Consider the following 25,332-nt stretch of genomic DNA (forward strand, 5'->3'; position numbering starts at 1 on the left):
GTTCACTGCTCTGATTCTCCTCTCTGGGTATACTTTCTGACCTCAGCACACCCTATATAGTTATACTAAGCATGTGTTCCTCACATTTACAATGCAAGTCATTTCCATAGCTTCTTCTTTAGAGTACATAGACATGGACTGGAGAACGTGCACACTGGGACAGCAGCTGATGCAGGCAGAAGAGTGTCAGGGACTACTTTATTCTCTGGGCGGAGGAATACATCTCTCTTCTTCCATGTAAATAAGAGCGTGTCAAACTGTTGCAGGCACAGAGAAGTGCAGACACACCAGAGATCCATCATGTCTAAGAAGGAGGATCCGATGGAGGAGATTATGGAGTCCAAAGTCATGTGGTACCCTGATAGCAAGAAAATCACCCAGATGGACCAGTTCAGGGCCAGGGTGAACAGGAACTATGGGCTCAGCCTGGGTGAGTGACAGAGGATGGGAGCACACAGGGAGGGTCATACCAGGGCACTTCCTGACTAGTCCAAATAGATGAGCTGCTAGCCACCAATGGCCTGGCCACATGTCTGCACTTAAAGCTGTGTGCAGCTCTATCCATATGCGCTTCTTCATGGGTTATAGATGACATTTTGGGGTTTGCTAAAAGCATTCGAGGGCAGTTTTCCTTATCCTGCTTTTTTTTGTCTCTCTGTTATAATAATGTGTATTTCTGTGTTTTCTAGAAGTAAAAAATTTGCAAAAAATGCATACATTTTGTGTAAATTGTACATTGGTGGAAACAACTGTGGTCAGTGAGTAGAAAATGCCCCATCAATGGTGTCAGTGAGTAGAAAATGCCCCATCAATGGTGTCAGTGAGAGGAATAGTGCCCCGTCATTGGTGTCAGAGGAATAGTGCCTCATCATTGGTGTCAGTGAGAGGAATAGTCCCCTGTCATTGGTGTCAGAGGAATAGTGCCTCATCATTGGTGTCAGTGAAAGGAATAGTGCCCCATCATTGGTGTCAGTGAGGGGAATAGTCCCCTGTCATTGGTGTCAGAGGAATAGTGCCTCATCATTGGTGTCAGTGAAAGGAATAGTGCCCCATCATTGGTGTCAGTGAAAGGAATAGTACCCCATCATTGGTGTCAGTGAAAGGAATAGTACCCCATCATTGGTGTCAGTGAAAGGAATAGTGCCCCATCATTGGTGTCAGTGAGAAGAATAGTGCCCCATCATTGGTGTCAGTGAGGGGAATAGTCCCCTGTCATTGGTGTCAGAGGAATAGTGCCTCATCATTGGTGTCAGTGAAAGGAATAGTGCCCCATCATTGGTGTCAGTGAAAGGAATAGTGCCCCATCATTGGTGTCAGTGAGAGGAATAGTGCCCCATTGTTGGTATCAGGGGAAGAAATTGTATCCCATCATTGGTGTCAGTGGTAGGAATAGTGCCCCAATATTGGTGCCAGTGGGAAGAATAGTGCCCTATTGTTGGTATCAGTGACAGAAATGATACCCCGTTGTTGGTGTAGAATGAATAGTGCCTTGAATCAGTGGGAGGAATGATGTCCCAGGGACCAGATAAAGACAGGCAAAGGGTCACATCTGGCCCCCGGGCCGCAGTTTGGAGACCACTGCTATAGGTGTATCTAAAATCTCCTAATAAATTAAATAAAAAAAAATAAATCCTAAGCATTCGCACAACCATCACAGATATTGTGTGTATTAGTGTAAATGTATTTTTCCTAATGTTTATACTTTATGATGATGATCATCAGCTCCATCTGGTGGCAATGATGTGGTATTTTCCTGAAATGGCTCAATCAGAAAAATATTGCATTCTAGCCACTAGATGGTGTTGATGATCACAGGAAATAAACATATTGAGTGGATTACTCGTGGTGACTTTGCAAATGCTGAAACATTTAAACAGCGCTTTTTTAATTTTTTAAAACTAGACTATGCATTCCAGCTCTTTCCTATTAGCAATATGTCCAAATAAATGGCACTTCCTATATATGGTTGACATCCCTGGTTTCCCATGTCCTGCATGCAGTGGCATTGTTGTAAACATGCGCTCCTGCAGTGTACAACTGTGCCAGCACATCCAGCATCATGTTCTAATGAGAACCTCACACCTCCCCCTGGATTGCTGGTGTACTCCATACCCTGTGCAGTGCTGCCTGAGGCTAAACTGACAATTCAGAATGAGTGAGTAGAGCATTCACATGGAGTATAATTAACTTCAATACTAGTAAATATTATAGTAGGTATTGTTTGCATAATAGTAACCTCACTTGTGTGGATGAGTGGAGGAATCCGTTAGTGTTTTTTCTTTTTTTGGTTTAGCCCGCTGACTGAATGAATCTAAATGAACCATCTTTGGCCAGCTTGAGGAAGGTTTAGGACAGGCTGTCCACTGTTATTGCACTATGTGTCCCCTTTAGGGAGATTTCCTTTTACTTCCTGTTCCAGTCATTGGGTGTTAGATGAACAGGAAGTGATTGCAGATCTCTCAAATTGGGGCAGAGGTGTCAGAATTAGGAAGGTATCCTTTCATTTTCTGTCCCAGTAAATGGAATCAGATGAACTGGAAGTGACAGAAAATCTGTCACATAGGGATAGAGGAGTCCGTATACAGAAGATTTCCATCCATTTTCTGACCCAGGAATAAGGCCTCATGCACACAGGATGTTTTGAAAACTCTCCTAGAAAGCTCTTCTCTTGGCAGCAGCATTTTGACGCTTGTAAGGCTGGGTTCACACTAATGCGACCTACCACATCGCATGTCATTTGTAAAGTAATCCGGTGCGATTTCTGTAGAAATGACATGCGAATTCAGTGTGGTGCGAATTGAGCCATACATTATGTATGGCTCAATTCTCACTGGATCTGCACAAAAAACATGCAGGACCCCCCCTTTTTTTTTTTTTGTCCGCACTGGAATCAGATAACAGGGTGTTTAGACCAATGTGATCCAATTCCTATGGGAAATAAATTTAGAAGAGACAAAGCCAAACCTGGCTGGCTAAACCATAGCGTTAAAAAACTTATTAGGGGAAAAAAATTGGCCTTCAAGAAATATAAATCAGAGGGCACAGTATTGGCTTTTGACCAATACAAGCAGGCAAATAAGAAGTGTAAACACGAAATCAAGATGGCTAAAATAGACTTTGAGAGACAAATAGCGGAGGATAGTAAAAAAACCCAAAGAAATTCTTTAAGTATATCAACAGCATAAAAACTAGGGCAGAGCATATTGCACACATAATTAACGATGATGGGGGGATGGTTACAGAGGACACTGAAAAAGCAACCGTGCTGAATGCTTTTTTCTCGTCAGTCTTTACACAGGAAAAGGAGGGGTACACTGACCATGACTGTATGGTTAGTAGTAATACACAGGACTTGCCACTATGGCTAACAGAGGGTGAAATCAGGGAAAGGCTGGACAAACTTAACACAAACAAATCACCAGGCCCGGATGGCGTACATCCGAGAGTACTCAAGGAACTCAGTAAGGTTATATCCAGACCACTGTTCCTGATCTTTGCTGACAGTATTAGGACAGGAGATGTACCAGGGGAGTGGAGGAAAGCAAACGTGATTCCGATATTCAAAAAGGGTCAGAGGCATATACCGGGAAATTATAGGCCGGTCAGTCTGACATCAGTAGTATGTAAACTTCTGGAGGGGATGATAAGGGACTATATCGTAGAGTTTGCTAAGGACAACAGCATCATCAGCAGTTACCAGCACGGGTTTACAAATGGGCGTTCTTGTCAAACCAATCTCTTAACATTCTATGAGGAGGTGAGCTGTGAGCTAGATAGGGGCAGACCAGTGGATGTGGTGTACTTGGATTTTGCTAAGGCGTTTGATACAGTTCCCCACAAGCGCTTAATTTATAAAATAAGGTCTGCAGGTATAGACAGCAGGGTTTGCTCTTGGATACGGAACTGGCTAAAAGGGCGTGTCCAAAGGGTGGTAATAAACAGCGCATACTCAGACTGGTCTGAAGTAGCAAGCGGGGTCCCCCAAGGCTCAGTCCTAGGACCAACCTTGTTCAATTTATTCATAAACAGCATTGAGGTCGGGATCAGTAGTTCGATATCAGTTTTTGCTGATGACACAAACTTAGGCAGGGCAATAACTGCACAGCGTGAAGCAGATATCCTACAGAATGACCTGGACAAAATAACGGAGTGGGCAACGACTTGGCAAATGAGGTTTAACGTGGAGAAGTGTAAGGTTTTGCACTTGGGGACTAGAAACATAAAAGCACAATACACATTAGGAGGGGAACCCTTGGGGGAATCAAAAATGGAGAAAGATCTGGGAGTCTTGGTTGATGATAGACTAGGCAACAGCTTGCAATGTCAAGCGGCGGCTACCAAGGCTAGCAGAATATTAGCATGCATAAAGAAAGGGATGTATTTCAGAGATAAGACTATAATCCTTCCACTTTATAAAACTCTGGTCCGAACGCATCTGGAGTATTCTGTCCAGTTCTGGTCGCCAGTCCTCAGGAGGGATGTGTTGGAGCTGGAGAGAGTACAGAGAAGGGCAACTAAACTAATTAGGGGATTGGAGGACCTTGATTATGAAGAGCGTCTCCAATCGCTTGATTTATTCTCCCTGAAGAAGAGACGCCTGAGGGGGGACATGATAGCAATTTTTAAATATCTCAATGGGGATCTCAGCTTAGAAAAAAAGCTGTTCAGTCGCAGGGATTGCATGAGGACTCGGGGGCACACAATGCGATTAGAGGAGAAGCGTTTTAACCTCAGGCAACGTGGGGGGTTCTTTACTGTTAGGGCTACAAGATTGTTGAATTCTCTACCACAAGAAGTGGTTTCTGCGGGAGGTATGGTGGCTTTCAAAAGACTATTGGACGTACATCTCAAGGATCAGAACATTCAGGCGTATGTGAGATGATTACAGCCACACACACCTACACAGGTTGAACTGGATGGACTATTGTCTTTATTCAACCTCACCTACTATGTAACTATGTAACTATGTAATTCTATCTCATTCCACAGCTGTTTGTATTGCATTCTGCGAATCGATTTAGGGTTGTCATTAACTTTATATTGACAGCGGTTAAGAGTGCAGTGTTAACTCCCTACGATTTTGATGCGGTGCTGGAACCTGCACAGGAATCGCTGTGGATCCTGCGCCACATCATTGTGAACCCAGCCTAAGCCTGCGTTTACACTACTGCGATGCAGGAACCAACACGATTCTAGTGTGGGTTCTCGCATCGCATCCCCCCCACAGGCAGTTCACACTGCTCCTTGCAAACCGCTACGGTGTCAATACAAAGGTAATGACACCCCAGATTAGTTCGCAGATCACAGTGAGAGTCGTAAATTTGGACAGGAATCGAATCACACCCATGCGATCCGATTTCAGTCCGGGGGGGGGGGGGGTTCCTGCACCTTTTTCGTGTGAATCCAATGTGAGTTCAGCCATACAAGTATATGGCTAAATTCACATTGCACAGACATTGCATGTGATCTGCACAGCAATGCGATGCGAATCACCTGCGATGTCTGACATCGCAGTATGTGAACCCAGGCTAAGAGTGTCCAAAGCTTTTAGGCACTTTTACAGGCATCAAGAGCTTGGGCATTAATTTAATTGGCCAGAATAATAATTTATTCTGCCAATTGAAATTAATTAACCATGGCAGACTGGCTCAGCTGCGCAAATTGGTCCTGGGGGTAAGCTGTGGGGGTCCGATCTGTCCGCCGCAATGTCGCAGTCCCGCTAGAAACAGCAGATCACTGCCATTACCGGGAAAAAAAAAAACTTAATGACAGATCTTTCTCTTAGTTTGTAGACGTGATAACTTTTGCGAAAAAGAATCAATATACGCTTATTGGGATTTTTTTCACCAAAAATTTGTAGCAGAATACAAATTGCCCTAAAAAAAGGATGAAAAAAATTTGATTGTTTTAAACTTTTTTTTGGGGGAATGGTATATAGCAGAAAGTGTTTTTTTCCCCCCAGAATTGTCGCTCTTTGTTTAAAGCGTGAAAAAAAAAAAAAAAAAAAAAAACACAAACCAAACAGGTGATCAAATACCACCAAATCAAAACTGTATTCGTGGGAAAAAAGGAAATCAATTTTATGCAGGTACAGCATCTCACGACCGCACAATTGTCCGTTAAACGTATTGCAGTGCCAAATCGCAAAAAAATGGCCTGGTCATTAAGGGGGCAAATCCTTCCGGTCCAGAAAGGGTTAACACTCAAGTGCTAAGCATGCCTAGCGTTAGGCGAGTTTACAAGTGTCCGCCATTTTTTCTGCCAAAACCCTTTTGCTCCTTGTTTTTTTTTTTTTTTCCTGCCTCAAAAAGCCCCTGAAAAGTCTGTGTGTATGGGCACATAGGATAACATGCAGGGGAGTTTAGAGGCAGGAAAAAAAAATAAAACCACCTGACGCCCCTAGGAGCAGCGGTTAAAACGTCCAGTGTGCACGATGAACCAGATGAACAGGAAATATAAAAAAATAAATAAAAAATGTCTTAATCGGGGAAAGAAACCGCAACAAACACCTTTTTTAGTAGAAGGAAAGGTTACCATTTCTATTGTCCTGTGTGTCTTCCTGTCTGGGTGGTCCCTCTTCCCTTCGTCCTGGTGTCAGTGAGACACACTGCAAGGGGAAATCTCCTGGGTGCAGAAACAATATGAAAGAAAAAAAAAAAAAAAAGGTTCCGTAAACCCCCATGATTGTGCCACACTGCTTCTGGGCATTGGGGGTACACGTGAACTACAAAGGCGGATTAACTACCTGCAGTAGTCCTACACCTAAATTGGAACCAAAACTAGGAGCTGTTCAAGCCCAGTTTCAGCTAAAAAAACAATTCTTTTAAAAAATTTTTAACCACTTTAAGACCGGAAGATTTTCCTGCTTAATGACCAGGCCCTATTTTGCGATTCGGCACTGCGCTACTTTAACCACTTAAGCCCCGGATGATTTTACCCCCTTTCTGACCAGGGCCTATTTTGCGATTCGGCACTGCGTGAATTTAACGGACAATTGCACGGCCGTGTGACGCTGTACCCAAACTAATAAACTACGTCCTTTTTTTCCCACAAACAGAGCTTTCTTTTGGTGGTATTTGATCACCTGTGCGATTTTTTTTTTTTTTTTTTTTTTTTTTGATCATGCGCTATAAACAAAAAAAGAGCGTCAATTTTGCAAAAACAACAATATTTTTCACATTTTTCCCAAAAAAAAAAAAAATGTAAACAATTTTTTTTAACATTTTCGGCCAATTTGTTTTATGCTACATATGTTTGGTGTAAAAAAAAAAAAAAAAAATCGCAAAAAGCGTATTTTGATTGGTTTGCGCAAAAGTTATCGCGTTTACTAACAAAGGGAAAGATTTTTGTCATTTTTGTTGTTTTTTTTGTTTTTTTTAAACGAGTAATGGCGGCGATCTGCAATATTTTTTTTTTTTTTTTTGCGACATTGCAGCGGACAGATCGGACCCTTGACTGACATTTTTGACACTTTTGGGGTTACCAGTGACATTACTGCAGTGATCAGTGCTATACATATGCACTGTCACTGTAAAAATGACACTGGCAGTGAAGGAGTTAACTGTATTGGAGAGGGAGGGGTTAAGTGTGGGACAAGAGGGTCCTGTCTGTGTTGTGTCCGAATGCAATGCAAATTCAGCCATACAATGGCTGAATTTGCATCGCACAGACCTCGCATATGATTTTCAGAGCAGTGCACTCCGAATCACATGCAAAGTCATCGCACTAATGCGAACCGGGACTTGAAAACAAATTGCTGTAACAGTGGGCAGGGCTTAAAGCTTTAGGGTTAAATGAAACCTTGGTCTGTCATGCTATAGGCATAATGCAGAGAGTTTATGGGTCAGGAATAAGTCCCGCAGAGAGTGTATGGGTCAGGAATAAGTCCCGCAGAGAGTGTATGGGTCAGGAATAAGTCCCGCAGAGAGTGTATGGGTCAGGAATAAGTCCCGCAGAGAGTGTATGGGTCAGGAATAAGTCCCGCAGAGAGTGTATGGGTCAGGAATAAGTCCCGCAGAGAGTGTATGGGTCAGGAATAAGTCCCGCAGAGAGTGTATGGGTCAGGAATAAGTCCCGCAGAGAGTGTATGGGTCAGGAATAAGTCCCGCAGAGAGTGTATGGGTCAGGAATAAGTCCCGCAGAGAGTGTATGGGTCAGGAATAAGTCCCGCAGAGAGTGTATGGGTCAGGAATAAGTCCCGCAGAGAGTGTATGGGTCAGGAATAAGTCCCGCAGAGAGTGTATGGGTCAGGAATAAGTCCCGCAGAGAGTGTATGGGTCAGGAATAAGTCCCGCAGAGAGTGTATGGGTCAGGAATAAGTCCCGCAGATAGTGTATGGGTCAGGATTAAGTCCCGCAGAGAGTGTATGGGTCAGGAATAAGTCCCGCAGAGAGTGTATGGGTCAGGAATAAGCCCCGCAGAGAGTGTATGGGTCAGGATTAAGTCCCGCAGAGAGTGTATGGGTCAGGATTAAGTCCCGCAGAGAGTGTATGGGTCAGGATTAAGTCCCGCAGAGAGTGTATGGGTCAGGATTAAGTCCCGCAGAGAGTGTATGGGTCAGGATTAAGTCCCGCAGAGAGTGTATGGGTCAGGATTAAGTCCCGCAGAGAGTGTATGGGTCAGGATTAAGTCCCGCAGAGAGTGTATGGGTCAGGAATAAGCCCCGCAGAGAGTGTATGGGTCAGGATTAAGCCCCGCAGAGAGTGTATGGGTCAGGATTAAGTCCCGCAGAGAGTGTATGGGTCAGGATTAAGTCCCGCAGAGAGTGTATGGGTCAGGATTAAGTCCCGCAGAGAGTGTATGGGTCAGGATTAAGTCCCGCAGAGAGTGTATGGGTCAGGATTAAGTCCCGCAGAGAGTGCATGGGTCAGGATTAAGTCCCGCAGAGAGTGCATGGGTCAGGATTAAGTCCCGCAGAGAGTGTATGGGTCAGGATTAAGTCCCGCAGAGAGTGTATGGGTCAGGATTAAGTCCCGCAGAGAGTGTATGGGTCAGGATTAAGTCCCGCAGAGAGTGTATGGGTCAGGATTAAGTCCCGCAGAGAGTGTATGGGTCAGGATTAAGTCCCGTAGAGAGTGTATGGGTCAGGATTAAGTCCCGCAGAGAGTTTATAGGTCAGGATTAAGTCCCACAGAAAATTCAGAGGATAGGATTATGTAATGATCAGAGTTCAAGGGTAAGATTACATCACAGATAGCGTTCATGGGTCATGATTAAATCACTCAATGATCTCAGGGGTCAGGATTAAGTAACACCCAGGGTTCGGGGGTCAGGTCTGGATTAAGTAACTCACAAATTGCAGGTTCTTGGTCATGGCAAGCATCATCTTCGGGAGCTTAGTAGTGTAGTGCAAGCATTGCAGTACCCAGCCTCATCTCAATTCCCAGTGCACAAGTGTCCGTCCAGAGCAGTGCAGCTGGCGTGGCAAAAAAGATCAAACAAGTTGGAGCCTGCGCAATGCATCGTTTATGGTGCCCGGATCCTGGGGATAAATCCAGGGACACCAGTTACCCGGAAGCAGACTCATCAAAAAGTGTTAAATGGTAACCTTGTTTTATGTTTAACTGTAATTATATGAGGACAGTCCTAGATTAATTGCATATGCGAAGTGTGTAGAGGCTCTGTCTTTATTACAGGGCTTGCAGAAGACTTCTCTAAAGGCAGTGGACACATTTTATGTCAAGTTCTGGAATCTGCCAATTCAGTTGTGGAGCCAATAGACATCCCTGAAGAGGCAGGATGCCACTTAATGGCAAAATAACAGGCTGCCAGAACAGAAGTAAGGCAATTGAATAAGGCTTTTGGATGCATTGGCTACCTGGCTCCTGGGAATTTGTCAATTGCCTTTTTAAAGCATCAGAAATGGCTGGTGATATGAAAGTTGGCCATATAGCCAGTTAAGGCAGCACTCATGGAGGCAAACTGGGGAGCTGGCACTGTGGCAAGGGTTTCCATATTGTACACTATCTTTATTACAAACCACACAGTGTCACAACCCTGTGGCAGACGTATCGATAAACCATGCAAGTAGAGAATACCCTTGTCATCCAATCAGACTTAATTTTATCGAAAATCAGAAGAGCAGAATTGTTTTTTAATGCTATGAAGGAAATAACATACAATAAAAAAGTACCACATCTTACAAACGGCATAGGTGAACAAGTCCTCAGCAAGGTAGTCACAATAATATTTTAAGATATGTTCTGTGTCATCAGGAACATGGAGGTGGTTCGAGATAACGGAGGGTACTGATTGGAAACAACTTGTGGTCACTTCATTTTTGCATTTGAAGTTAGTGAGCAATTCTATGGGGAAGTCACCAGATCGGTCATTGCCTCACTTCACCAGGGAGACCTTCTGGCTTCTGCGGACATCAAAGACCTATACCTGCATGTGCGGTCATGCGGTGCATAAGCATTTTCTATACTTCGCAGTGGGGCCTCCAATCCACCAGTTCTTTGGCCTGCCATTTAGCCACTTAGTGGCACATCAAGTGTTTACCAAAATTTTTACCTCCGAATTGGCCCTACTGTGCCCTTGTGGCATCCCCATGTAGCTTTCATGGGATTAAAGTATGGTTCTCTCAGTGTTTTAGAAACTGTGTAATCCCATCTGAGACATTTCTCCCTGTACTCACAAGGTGGTACTCTTATAAGCATCATCTCAGTGAGGAGAGTGTCTGAACTGTGTGGCGGCCTTATTCGGCAAGGCACCTTTTCTGCTTTTGCAAGGTGGTATTGAGGTCCAGGACTTCTTTTGCCTTCGGTAGTTTCTGCTTTTCATTTAAATCAAGACATTGTTCTTCTGTACCCCAGTTTGCCAAAAGGAGGAAAAAAAAAAAACCACACTTCCTTCCACTCTCGATTCCTCAGCTACTGTTTCTTTCAAAGGCTTGATTCCCTTTTTGTCGATAGTACCTGTTAAGGCTACACCGGCTTCAAGGTGGGTTTGAGAAACCATCTTTCAAGCCTATGATTGGTTTGGGTCCCACTATTTCCCATCAAGTCGCATTTGATGTACGATTGATTCTTAGGCTTTTTTGCATCAAGCAACTGTTTCCCAAATCGCAAGCTCTGGTCTTTAGTTCAAATGTTCTATGAGGTGGACGTTGTGGCCTTATTTGATGCCAACTTTGTACATAAGGTCCTGAAGGCTTCTCTCTTGAGCTGCAGTTAGTCTCCAGTTATTAGTGGGGTTTTATTTGGGCCTGTTAGGTTGCTGTGTTGGCCACCTCTTAGTGGAGCTGCTTTTGGAGGTCTCGAAGGTGAAAAACTCCTGGGTCCCTCAATGGACAGAAAATACATTTTTTGCACACACTGTAATCCTTTCTTGAAGTCCATTGAGAAACACAACTCTCACCCCTCTGTTTTATGATCAGGCTCCCGGTTAGGGTTGCACCAATATCAATATCGGTGCTGATACTAAGCATTTGCACGAGTACTCGTGCAAATGCTTTGATCCCAGAAACTGATACCTTTGCAGTGCAATTTGAGCCCATACAAAATGAATGGGCTCAAATTGCACTGCAAAAAATTGCTTGCGATTTGTGTCTGAATCGCATGCGGTTTCGCCTACTCCTGTGTGAACCCAGGCTGAAGTCAGTATGCCAAGCCTGGGTTCACACAGGAGCGTTAGAAGAAATTGCAAGTGATTTGGACACAAATTGCACTGCATTCCTGATTAAATCCCATGTGATTTGAGTCTATTCATTTCACGTGACCGAAAGTAGGAAAAAAAAAAATGTATCAGTGCATCCCTACCCCCTGTACCACTTTTCTACAAAACTCAAAAATGCAATTAGTAGGAGAGTTCATCCTTAGCTGCCATACTTTTGTCCTATCCTCTTATAAGCAGCAATATAATCCGAAAGTCAGGCTTCCTGTGTCCCCCAATGAACTTGAAGGAAAAGGACTTTACAGTGGGTATAATTTTTTTTTTTTTTTTTTAAACTTGCTTTTTTCTTTTAAAGCTTACATGTCAATTTTGTAGCATAATTTGCTCACACCTGCTCATTTATATAACCTCATCCTTAATTAAAGCCTGATTATCTACCTGTAATCAGATAACATTGCTACTAATAGCTTTGTAGGCCATGCTCTCTCATTAAAAATCACTTAGCAGCAGACTGCATGTGCCTGTGTATTCCGATAATGCTCCTCTGATTTCCCTGCATTACGTCAGCTGATTTCTAACGGTTAATCCATGAGAAGCAGGTCGTTTCTTGTAGCCACAAAGTTCAGCAGATCCCAACAAAACAGACACTTGATGGGTTTCTATTAGCTCTTTTACTCAACATGTGTTTTCATTTGTTAATTATTGCAGGATCGCTAATTCTGCCTTAAGCCTAGTACACAGGATTAGAAAATTGGACAAAAAATACTGCATTCGAAGCGATCGCATGATAATCTGATCAGTGGCGGCTGGTGCTCCATCAGTTGAGGGGGGGGGGGGGGGCGGCGGATGGCAGACGGTTCCCCCCCCCCCAATCACTCCAGCCCGTACCACCATATCCCTCCCCCCGTGCCAGTTTACTTACCTTGTTCCGCGGGACTGACAGGGAGCGGCGGCTTCCCCCTCAGTCTACATGTTCCCTCTCGGCGGCCATCTCCTCCCTCCTTCGTCAATAGGAGGCCTTCTCCTTTCGGCCAATCGGGAAATAGGTTTCAGGACCCGCCTCCTTATTGGCCGGGAGTAGAATCAGTGTGGCAATAGCGAATATTTATTCGTTATTGTCACACAACTGGGTGGGCTCAGGGCGCAGTGCTCTGCGCCCCGAGCCCACACTTTTTTGAAGCCTATTGGAACCTCTGGCTCTATTAACGTGCTTCAAAAATAAAATTAAATCCCCCCCATTGGATTTCATGCGTCCGGCGCCCTGCATGTAGATTAGGGGGCCGGACGCATGGATGGGGGGGGCGCCCCCAGTGGACTGGCCGCCATGGAATCTGATTGTTAGTGCACCGGTTTTGAGAGCCAATCAGGACAGTTTGTCCGAAATTATCTGAAGGGACAAACGCAAAAAGGTTTCTCGTACAATAACAGATCGGATGTTTTTCGTTTTAATCACTACAGATTTTATCCGAAAATACAATACATTACAGGACGAATTTTTATTCTGCCATACGAGAATTTTCGTAACTTCACTAACCTTATTTTTAAAAATGGAAACTAGCATGCAAAAAATAAAAACACGGACGATCAATTATCTGATAATCTCATCATGTGTACCAGGCTTTAGACATATTGCCATGGGCAAGTAACAAATGCTTAAAGTAAACCCGTGTTTATTTCCAATTTCCACGGCTTCACCTTTTATTTACTCCCCTTTACTACTAAAATGACTTGCCTCCCCTTTGCTCCTTAGCCACTCTATTCACCCTCCTGGACAAAAGTGAAATACTTGGTACTCCTAGTTATACGGGGGAATATGGGACTCCCTGCCCCCATAGGGGCCAGGGCTGTTTGAAAACAAAAGGCCCTGTACAGCCTCCCTAAACCTTTAGTGAAATATCAGAGGTCTAAATAGACCCCTGATGTCTCACATTTGAGACAGAGAAAGAAACTGAGGACAGAGATTCCCCATTCCCTTTCTCTGCAGCCTCATCTGCACTGGACAGTGAATGAATGGGAAGTGCTCTGAGGCTCGCTGTTCATTCGCAAACTACAGCATAGTAAACAATTTACTATGCTTCAGTGATAAATGGATACAGTAGGTATTCGCTGCCAAGCACTCACTGTATTCATTCATTCAGGAAAGGGTTGGTAAATGGGACATATTTACCGCACACCTCCACTATCCATCCTGAAACATCCCCCCCCTGTGTCCTCAGCAGCAGCTTGCGGGAGAGAAGCGGAGGGAAGCTGGCAATGCTGCAGGGAAGAGGGGAACACAGGATGGCCCAGACAGCAGGGGGGGTGGGGATGCAGGTGCCAATCCCCCTCTAGTGGATCCAGAGGAAGAAACCCAAGGAGAAGCTGGCAGAGCTGCAGGGGGAGCCACAGGAGTCAATAAGGCAGTAAAGCAATCACCCCTGTTCAGCAGGTGCCCAGGCTCACCTTTTGAATGGATGGGGCCTGGGCCCGTTACAGGAGGGCTGGCTGTACTGTTGGGGGCTAAGAAAAGAGTCCCTGCCCTCTAAGCACTGACTAAATTGACCATTTGAACTATTCTGCATTTCTTTTGTGATATGTTGGGGGAATTCAGCTCAGTGGTAAAAGGGAACAAAAATAATTCCAAGCCCCTTTGCACGGTCTTCAGCAGCACCACTGCTTAGGCCTAAATCTTGGCTCCTGGCTGGCCCCCCAAACCATCTCACACAGTACCTCTGGGTTCACTCGGCTTTCCCAGCTCTTAGCCTTTTTGGTTGCAGCACAGGCCCACTCCTTGGCCTTTCGGAAGGAGAACACTTGACTCTCTCTCAATCCACTGAGACTTTCAGATTCCCTCAGTCTCCTGGGTCATCTCCCAGACTTGCTTCGACATTTCAACTCTGTCCTTTGGACAAGGAATGTGTCCTCCAGCATGGAGTATTGTCTCCTGCATGGAGCACACCTGTCTTCCAACGGGAACTTTGAGCTATGCCCAATTCCTTCATTATAAGGGCTGTGTGCACCTGTACTCACAGCCTACTGGTCTTTTACAAGACCTGAACACTGGGTTGGAGATTTCTTCCCTCCCAAAACTCTGACATCTACAAACTCCGGAACCCAATCCAGGAATACCTAAACTCAGGCAAAGTTAAAAAAGAAATTGCAGCGCTAAAAGCAATTAATAAAATGCGTGCTAAAAAGGTGAAAATTGAGTCCATATATATACAAAGTCAGTCCCAGGCAAATCATCCATGTGAATGGAGGAGGTACACCAACCAAAAAGATGTGCCAGGTAAGAGTGGGTCACTAATGGCACTTTTCCACTGCAAGTACCGGCTCGGCTCTACTTGGCCCTGCTTGGCCCGGTTTGCTTTCCACTGCTGGTACTGCATGGTACGGTGTTGGAACGGTTCGGTACGGTACGGTATGGTTTGCTTTTCCACTAAAGTAGTACTAAAGTTAAGTGGGTGGGATTCTCTGACCAATCAGTGGCTAGTAGTGACTGCATGCAAAGGATTGTAGGATATGGTATCGGTTATGGTACCTGTTGGAACCACAATCGAGTAGGTACTGTTTTTGAGAGCCGTACTGTTCGGTTCCATGCAGTGGAAAAGCGCCGCCGTACCGTACTGAACCGTTCCTACACTATATCATGCGGTACCAGCAGTGGAAAAGCACAAAAGCGAGCCGAACCGTTCGGTTCCATGCAGTGGAAAAGCGCCATAAAGAACCGATCCACTTCACACCCAAATGGTGCTTTTCCACTGCATGGAACCGTACCGGTTCGGCACGCTTTTGTGCTCCACTGCCGTACCGCATGGTATAGGGTCGGAACGGTTCGGTACGGCACGGTATAGGTTTGCTTTTCCACTGCATGGAACCGAACGGTACGGTACGGCTCTGAAAAAACAGTACCTACTCGATTGTGGTTCCAACAGGTACCAAACTGGTACCATATCCCACAATCCTTTGCATGCAGTCACTACTAGCCACTGATTGGTCAGAGAATCACACCCACCCCGTTGTTATCCCACCCACTTAACTTTAGTACTACTTTAATGGAAAAGCAAACCTATACCGTACCGTACCGAACTGTTCTGACACTATACCATGCGGTACCGCAGTGGAAAAGCAAGCAGGGCCGAGTAGAGCTGAACCGGTACTAGCCGGTACTTGCAGTGGAAAAGTGCCAAAAGTGAGTATTGAATAGTAAAAAAACCACCACTTCTTTCCATTCACAATCAATACTACTTCCCTTTCGTATCCCTGCCAGATCTACTTCTCTTTTCATAGTGGCAGGGCTTTGCACTGTCACACCTTACTGCGACTGAATTCTACAAACTCACTATTTACACAATTAAAATGCATCTTTTTGAGCTGCGTTACCTGCCAAAGTATGTGATATTCTGTCAAAACTGGTTCAAGGTTTTTTTTTTTTTTGGGTGTGTGTGTGTCCTATTACAAATGACACAATGTAACATAATGCAGATCTTGACATTAGTACACTGATAAAAGAGGCAAACCATTGCACAGACAGATGACTTTTACTGAATCCAGTCATCATCATATGATACAATTCGCTAGTATATTCTTAGCTGTATTGTTGAATCTGAGCCAAGAAATGATCAGAAATCCTCTCCTACTTGTCCCTGACAAAACAGCCTCAGATCAGTCCGTTCCCTGAAAAGGGGCACCAGTGCCGGGGGGCAGTGCAGGGCATGCATAACATTGCATTATGTACTAAAAATGTATTAAAGCGGCAGTAAAGCAAAAGGCAAAACATGTATTATATTGCAGCTTACCAATCATTAGATGTAGTGGCTGCATCTGCTTTTTTTTTTAACTCTTTTTTTATAGTTACATTGTTAATCTGGCTGAAAAAAAGATGCAAGTCCATCTAATTCATCCAAAAGAGGGGGAAGGGGAAAAAAACCCCCCCAAAAATGTGTGTGTGTGTGTGTGTGTGTGTGTGTATATGTATGTATATATATATATATATATATATATATATATATATATATATATATATATATATATATATATAATCTATGTATGTATGTAAATATATATATATATCTCATAATTTTTTTTTTAATATATACACATGCAATCCGATACCCACAATTGATCCAGAGGAAGGCAAAAATAACTCCAGTAAAGCATGATCCAATTTGCTCCGTCAGGGGGGAAAAAAAATCCTCCCTGATCCCCCCCAAGAGGCAATCAGATATTCCCTGGATCAACTTTACCTATAAATGTTAGTACCCAGTAATATTATGTGTATCTAGGAAAGAATCCAGGCCTTTCCATTAGCAATCTACTGAGCTGGCCAGAACCACCTCTGGAGGGAGTCTATGCCACACTTTCACATCTCTTACTGTGAAGAAGCCTTTCCATATTTAGATATGAAACCCCTTTACCTCCACTGTTTTCACTGGTGATCTGGCCAGTTACACACCTCCTGTATTATCTTGCCAGCTACACACCTCCTGTGAGGCACAACTCTGGAGGAATGCGCACAGGAGCCACAGCAGATATCGGCATTGTCAGTCTGGGGGGAGGGTGGTATTCAATGCATTAGCAGATTTAAAACCACTTAACAAATTGAAGCCAAACTCCAGCTCACTCTTTTATAAATTACAGCCAACCTTTTTTCTTTTTTTGTGATAAAGGCTTTGCATGAATGAATAAGTAAAAGCTGATCATTGTAAGCACCCCTGCCTGTGTTAAGTGGTTTGCCCCATCCATGTAAACTGATACATTCTGCTGGAATTTTGTGCTTTTGAAAAAACGATTCGCTGACTGGATCACCAGATGAAAGTAGAATAAGGAAAGCCTAAAACAAGGAATGCAACCACCACATCTAAGAATTGGTCAGCTGGAATATAACTTTTGGTTTATATTTGCTTTAAGGCTAGAAATTAATGCTGACTGATATGATTGGGTCCGGTGCTGGTCACATGGCATACCAGCGTTTTGCTGGCCGCAATGTTGGATCCAGGCCAAGAACTGTAAAAACTCCCACTCTAGTTGTTTGACAATGCAGCACTAGACCAGTTCCATCTCTGTAGAAAAAAGTGCCACCAGCAGCATAAAGGACATTTTAGGACATGCAGGAAGTTGCTTTTTTAGGACAACAGTTAATATGCTACAAGTTTTACTGCCGCCTATGTTGTTGTGGTCTTTCCATAATTGTTCATGTCAGCTTGTCATGGTTAGCTCTGTGCCTGATACCATATAAAGGTTATCTCATGGGATTTTATATTTTATAGCTCATTTTCAAACTTTAACAAATTAGCCATACCACACTATGCAACTGTTATGGGGCACAGAACTGTCAGGCTACACACATTTATGCAGGGGACTGGGGTGTTTGTCAAAAAACAAATAAAAAGATTTATATTGAGATTAGGAGCTGCTTTTTAATTTCCATGAAAGCATTCTATACAGTGCATCCAGAACGTATTAACCAGGGGGATTTAAAAAAAAAAAAAAAAAATCTTTAATTTTTTTTTTAACCACTTCTTAAAGGTTTTACCCCCCCCTAATGACCAGGCAATTTTTTGCGATACGTCACTGCGTCATTTTAACTGACAATTGCGCGACCGTGCAACGCTGACCCAAATAAAATTTATATCTTTTTTTTTCCCCCCCCCACAAATAGAGCTTTCTTTTGGTGGTATTTGATCACCTCTGCGATTTTTTTTTTTTTTTTTTTTTTTTTTTCATTTTTTTGCGCTATAAACAAAAAACAGCGACAATACTGAAAAAAAAAACAAAACATTTTTTTACTTTCTGCTATAAAACATCCCCAATAATAAAAAAAAAAATTCAAAATCATATTTTTTCATCATTTTAGGCCAATATGTATTCTGTTACATATTTTTGGTAAAAAAAATCCCAACAAGTGTATTTTGATTGGTTTACGCAAAAATGATCACGTCTACAAACTAGGGGAAAGATTGATGTCATTTTTATTTATTTATTTTTTTACTAGTAATGGCGGCGATCAGCAATTTTTAGCGGGACTGTAACATTGCGGCAGACAGATCGGACACTTAACCAACACTTTTGGGGGGATCAGTGACAATACTACAGTAATCAGTGCTAAACGTATGCACTGTTACTGTACTAATGACACTGGCAGGGAAGGGGTTAACACCAGGGGCAATCAAAGGGTTAAATGTGTCCCTAGGAGGTTCTTTCTTTCTGGGGGGTGGGCTTGCTGAATGAACACAGAGACCTGTGTTCCTAAATAGGAGGAACACAGAATCCCTGTGTTCATTACTGACAGAACAGCAGACCGCTGTTCTGTCTCCGCGGGGAGCGATAAGTGGTGCCCAGCAGACATCGCGGCCGCTGGACCCGCTGATTGACTCCCCCTGTGGCCAATTGGCGCGCCCCCACTAGCTGTCCTGCTAACAAAATGCTTTTGGAGTAAAAATCTATTGTTTTCTATTTAAGATACAATAATAATTTAGTTTATTCAGCATGAAATGGAGCTTAGTTATGTAGCATGAGGCTGTATATTCTGCAATATTTACTTTTTGGTAAAGTCATTTTATTGAATATAAGCTCTGCAAGCTGAGATAACAACATGCACTGCCTTGATGCATTCACACAATTTCACAGTAACTACCAGCAAGAATGAGTCCTTACATTTAAAGAGCGCCTGTCATTTCAGATCCATCATGGCAGCGCCTGTTAGCAGGCATCCACTCACCTTGTTGTGTCACTGCCGCATCACCAGCCGCCCCATTAAAGTGAATAGAACTGTTGAGTCAACAGTGGGTCATAGGAGGAGCGGCTGCGGGACAGAGATGACTGCTGCTCTTTAAAAATTATCAATTCAATTAAGTTGATTTAAATTAGGCCTATCCACTTGATTTTAAATCCAATCCACCCTGGTATTTATAGTGCTTTACTTTTTCCACATTTTGTTATGTTACAGGCTTATTCCAAAATGGATTAAATTCATTATTTTCCTCACAATTCTACAAGTATTACCCCATAATGACAACTCGAAAGAAGTTTGTTTGAAATCTTTGCAAATTTTTATTAAAAAACAAAAAAATCACATGTAAATGAGTATTCACAGCCTTTACCATGGCGCTCAAAATTGAGCTCAGGTGCATCCTGTTTCCACTGATCATCCTTGAGATGTTTCTACAACTTGATTGGAGTACGCCTATGGCAAATTCAGTTGATTGGACATGATTTGGAAAGGCACACACCTGTCTATATAAGGTCCCACAGTTAACAGTGCATGTCAGAGCACAAACCAAGCCATGAAGTCTGAGGAATTGTCGTCTGTAGACCTCCGAGACAGGATTGTATGGAGGCACAGATCTGGGGAAGGGTACAGAAAAATGTCTGCAGCATTAAGGGCCCAATGAGCACAGTGGCCTCCATCTGTAAATGGAAAAAGTTTGGAACCACCAGGACTCTTCCTAGAATGTGCCACCTGGCCAAACTGAGCAATCGGGGGAGAAGGGCCTTAGTCAGGGAGGTGACCAGGAACACGATGGACAATGACAGAGCCCCAGGGTCTCTTTGTGGAGAAGGGAGAACCTTCCAGAAGAACAACGATCTCTGCAGCACTCCACCAATCAGGTCTGTATGGTAGAGTGGCCAGACGGAAGCCACTCCTCAGTAAAAGGCACGTGACAGCCTGCCTGGAGGCCTTTTGGTGAACTTGCTTTGGTTCCCTTCCAACCATGGTTACATCCCTAGTCACAAATCTACCGTATTATTGTGCATTTGTTGTACCTGAAGAATGGAATCTGTTAGAGAATAACTAAATATTAAAGACTAATGCATTGTTTTCATACAACCTCTCAGCACAATTGTGCTCACACAGACTTGTGTTGCATTGGAAGGGAAGATGTGCGTCTCGATCAGTTCAGTTATGAAGTTCTGATCACCAGTGCACTAGGTAGAAGTGCTGGTTTACACTATAGCAATGTCAGACATCGCATGTGATTTGCACCCCACTGCTCTGCAAATCACATGCAATGTCTGTGCAATGCAAATTCAGTCATACAGATTTGCATCGCATTTGGACCAAAGTCGTGCAGGACCCTTTTTTTGGTCCGTGCCAGAATCTGATCACATGGGTGTTCACACGGTACAGACTGCAGAGTGAGGGTGAGAACCACCAGGACTCTTCCTAGAACATGCGAGGACCCTTTATTTTGGTCCGTGCCGGAATCGGATCGCATGGGTGTTCACACGGTGCAGAGTGAGGGTGAGAACCACCAGGACTCTTCCTAGAACGTACCAGGACCCTTTTTTTGGTCTGTGCCAGAATCTGATCGCATGGGTGTTCACACAGTGTAGAGTGAGGGTGAGAACCACCAGGACTCTTCCTAGAACGTACCAGGACCCTTTTTTTGGTCTGTGCCAGAATCGGATCGCATGGGTGTTCACACGGCGCAGAGTGAGGGTGAGAACGACCAGGACTCTTCCTAGAACGAGCTACCTAGCCAAACTGAGCAATCGGGGGAGAAGGGCCTTAGTCAGGGAGGTGACCAGGAACCACGGTGCAGACAGGGCTGTCTTTTCCATTGGGCATGCCCGGCGGTTGCCCGGGGGCCCCACTTGCCAAGGGGCCCCACACACAGGGCTGGCAATTACTGTCCCCCAACAGGCCAGATTCCTTAGTTTACCTGGTGCTCTAGAGCCCCCCCCGTTGTCCGCCGGGCCCCCCGTTGTCCGCCGGTGGCTCTGAGTCTCCACTACACACTGGTTGCTAGGAAGGCCAGCCGATTGGCATCTAGTAACCAGTGACGTTGGAGAGCAGACCCATCATGCACAGCGGAGGAGGATCCTTCTCGTCGGCTCGTCCTCCTCTCCTCTCTGCGCCTAGAAGACTGGCTCCACCCACCTCCTCCCTTCATGTGCAGCATGACTTGAGCAGCCATTGTGAAAGGTAAGGCAGCCAGCCCAGGCTGCTTGATTTTCTTTTTTTTTTTTCACTCTCTCTCCATCGACACAAGAGAGTACAACTACCTGGAGGTCAGATATACCTTACTATATACATATTACAGGGAACACACTATATACTACAAGAGAGTACTACAGGGACCAATATATACTATAGGGCAGGAAAAGGATGGCATAGTCTGACAGTCGATGATCGACTGTCAGACTGTGCCATCCTTTTCCTGCCCTATAGTATATATTGGTCCCTGTAGTATGTATATAGTAAGGTATATCCTCCAGGTAGTTGTACTCTCTTGTAGTATATATTGGTCCCTGTAGTATGTATATAGTAAGGTATATCCTCCAGGTAGTTGTACTCTCTTGTAGTATATATTGGTCCCTGTAGTATGTATATAGTAAGGTATATCCTCCAGGTAGTTGTACTCTCTTGTAGTATATATTGGTCCCTGTAGTATGTATATAGTAAGGTATATCCTCCAGGTACCAATAAAAATAAATATCGCCTTATCGATAATTTGCATTTTTATTCTCATGGGTGATTGTGTAGGCAGGGGGCCCCAGTGCACTGCATTGCCCAGGGGCCTATAAGGCTCTTAAGATGGCACTGGGTGCAGAGTGAGGGTGATCAGTGTGATGGGCGGGGGCAATTACTGGAACCGGTCCCCTGTATGTCTCTCTGCAGCAGCTGAAAGCTGGTGTGAGGGAGAGGAGAAGAAGCCAGCTTTCAGCTGCTGATCAACTAGGGAAGCCCACATATGATTCACCCTGCTGTCTAGGCCCCATACAGGAGGACCAGTGGTACCCCCTTATCTTTTTTTTTTTTTTTTTAATGTTTATTGGAATTTTAAAATCCAAAATCCAGACCAAAATATACAAATACAAACAGTAGTGGCAACAAATAAAAAGGGGGAACGCCTCAAGGTAATGCATGATAGTTCAGCAATGACCAAAACATAAATTAAAGTTGGGAAGTCTGGGAAATAGGAAGAAGGGATGGAGTGGGGAAGGGGAAAAAGAACAACAACAAAAAAAAAAAGAGAAGAAAAAAAAAGGGGGGGGGGGGAGAGTAGAAAGGAAAGGAGTGAGCTTACACATAAAAGACGAAAAAGAATATATAAACAATGATACAATGCCTGAAAAAGGAAGGAGAGAAGTGTTAGTCAACACGGATAACTGCCAGAGTATAATGATATATAGGAATACAGATGCCTATAGAAAAAAATGGACATCAGAGAATTCAGTCTGAGCCGATTAGGGGAACAACCTTCAGTTTGCCTAGAGAGTTGGCTAGATCTCTAGATGGGACCTGTTCCCGAATGCTACGCTACCTCATTGTAAGCTATACCTCTCTCAGGTTTGTGAGGTTGACTTGTTTATTGTATTTACTGTTACTCATTATGTATATCTTCTCTAGACGCTTGTATTATGCCTACTCCTGATGAAGTGACATTTTCACGAAACGAGTTCAACACAGGCAATTTTATCTACTATAAGTTGTTACCATACCCTGTATCCACGACCTCATTAAAGTTTTTTATTTATTCATTTATATGTACCAGGAGAATATCGCATTACTATGTATCTTTGTCTTAGACCATGTATATCTACCTATGTTTCACCCATGTCTATCCCATTACCATGGGTTCCATGCTTTTACTGAGCATTTTGGTTTTACCAATATTTGGTCTACAGACTGTCAATAAACAGACGATTTTATTATTATCCTTCTGGTCCCCCTTATTATGTACTTATGTCGATTCCGTGGCTGGTCACACCTCATATAAAGTCCCAACTTTGCTTTTTTGCTCCATTGCATTAGGGATGGAAACTCTGTTGGTCAGGAGTCTCATATAAAGTCCCAATTCTCTCTCCCCCCCCCCCCCCAGTTACATATAGATCTCTAGTAAGATACCATTCAGTGAATCTGAAAGGGCGTATCCTATCCGCCTTATCCATGGCCCTGCCCCCACCCCAAACAATGCATGCAAAAAAAAAATGTTTTTTTTTTTTTTAAAAAAAAAAAAAAAAAAATTTTAGGCTGAACTTCATGGTTTTTATTGCAGATTTGTTAGTCCAGCCAGGACATCTAAGTATACAAATGGGGGACCACTGTGGATGTGGAGATTCACTGTAGTAGTCGCTCAGTGGTTGAGCCCCTTTCTAGTTACAGGGCAGCCACTCCACGTGGTACCCAGAAGAGACAGGTGATCGCTGTTGTAGTGGCCAACCATGTAGGGGTGGCTTCTCTGTTGCAGTAGAGATTTAGGACCTGGCTGTGTTTTTTTATTAGGGATGTCCCAACTATAAGACTTGTCATCCATATACTATATGTATTTAGATTTTGTGTTAAGCTGCTTGCCAGGAGTTGAGCTTTAAAAAAGGAATCATTTTAAAGTGCAGTATGGAAATGGGCCCTTAGTATGAATGCTGACTATACCAAGTAAGTGCCTGGACGTCTTCAGCATTTGAAAGTGCCTAAATGTATAATCATCACACACTCCTCAATTTTCTTAGATGTATGTGTACATTGTAAGCTGGGGAACAGGTAGCAGGTGCAAAGTTCCCTGGGATAAGCAGTTTTTCAGGCACAGATACCATTTATTGGTGTTATATACAAGTCTATATACAGGTGCTGTACAGTGCCTTTTTAGAAAACAAGCAGTAATAATAATAATAAACAAAAGCCTAGCCGTGTCCCGGCGCTTACTACACGCAATGCAGTCCCTAGCTAACACAGACTGAGCAAGCCTACAGCTTGTCAGCTTCCAAACAGACACACACAGGTAGTTTTACTGACCTTCCGCTCTCATAGACAAACATTGTCTGTGTTCCCAGGCTGAGAGAGAGCCCTGCTGTCTGTTTTAGGTGAGATTAAATTGGCCTGGTGAAGAGGACGAAGATCCGAACTGGATCATGGCTCAGAGATCCCTAAAGGTATAGGAGAGATGCCTGGGTGATGTATAAACCCCGAACAGGACTTTTCCTGGCTCTCTCTGGGACACTCTGCTACAACATATACACCTCCCGGGTCATTTTATTTGTTTGACCACAATTGGATCCTCTTTAGGGTTTTATGTTTGTTACACTGATTTTTATTTATTTTTTTTCCTTCTGTTGCAGCCAATTATAATGACCTGTACCAGTGGTCAGTGGAATGCTATCCAGAATTTTGGGCAGAATTTTGGGATTTCAGCGGTCTTGTCTACTCATGCACGTACAATGAGGTATGTAAGCTACTGTTCTTGTTTGTTCAGTCTAAATACCCGGTTTACTTAGTGATTGTAAACCTCAGACATTAAATATATACAAAAAAAAGCTTGTAGGAGGAGTTTTCATTCTCCTCTGACTGTCCTGTAAGGCTGCATAAACCCTCATCCTCTGTCTGGACTGTGTTAATTGGCCCTGTGCTAATCACTAGCAATACACACCAAACTGAGCATGTGCAGAGCACCTGCAAGGCTCTGTACCATCAAATTATGGATCGGGGACAGTAAAAGAAGGGGAGGATCAGAAAAGACAAGATCAAACAGCCTTTTTACACAATGCATAGGATTAACCCCTTAGGTTCCACAGGAAGTATAGCAAGCATGCTTTACTGCATATACAGATTGATTTTACTGTTGTGGGATAAGTGATACTTTAACTACTTAAGGACCAAGCCCATTTCTGACACATGTTGTTTACAAGTTAAAATCAGTATTTTTTGCTAGAAAATTACTTAGTACCCCCAAACATTTTATTTATTTATATTTATATATATATATATATATATATATATATATATATATATATATATAT

The 25,332-nt window shown here is 43.5% G+C and overlaps 1 protein-coding gene across 1 annotated transcript in view; it reads left to right on the top strand.

Annotated features, from left to right (window-relative positions):
- The first annotated feature begins 242 nt into the window (after positions 1-242).
- The window catches only part of AACS (acetoacetyl-CoA synthetase), a 143,963-nt gene continuing 118,873 nt past the window's right edge, over positions 243-25,332 (top strand). Inside the window, exons 1-2 of the mRNA XM_082244083.1 lie at positions 243-430; positions 24,655-24,758. Of these exons, the coding sequence (XP_082100209.1) occupies positions 301-430; positions 24,655-24,758 (234 nt within the window). The 5' untranslated portion in view covers positions 243-300. The remainder of the gene's footprint in view (positions 431-24,654; positions 24,759-25,332) is intronic.

The sequence above is a fragment of the Pelophylax lessonae genome, assembly GCF_965119305.1.
Source record: "Pelophylax lessonae genome assembly, chromosome: 1".
NCBI classification, from domain to species: Eukaryota; Metazoa; Chordata; class Amphibia; order Anura; family Ranidae; genus Pelophylax; species Pelophylax lessonae.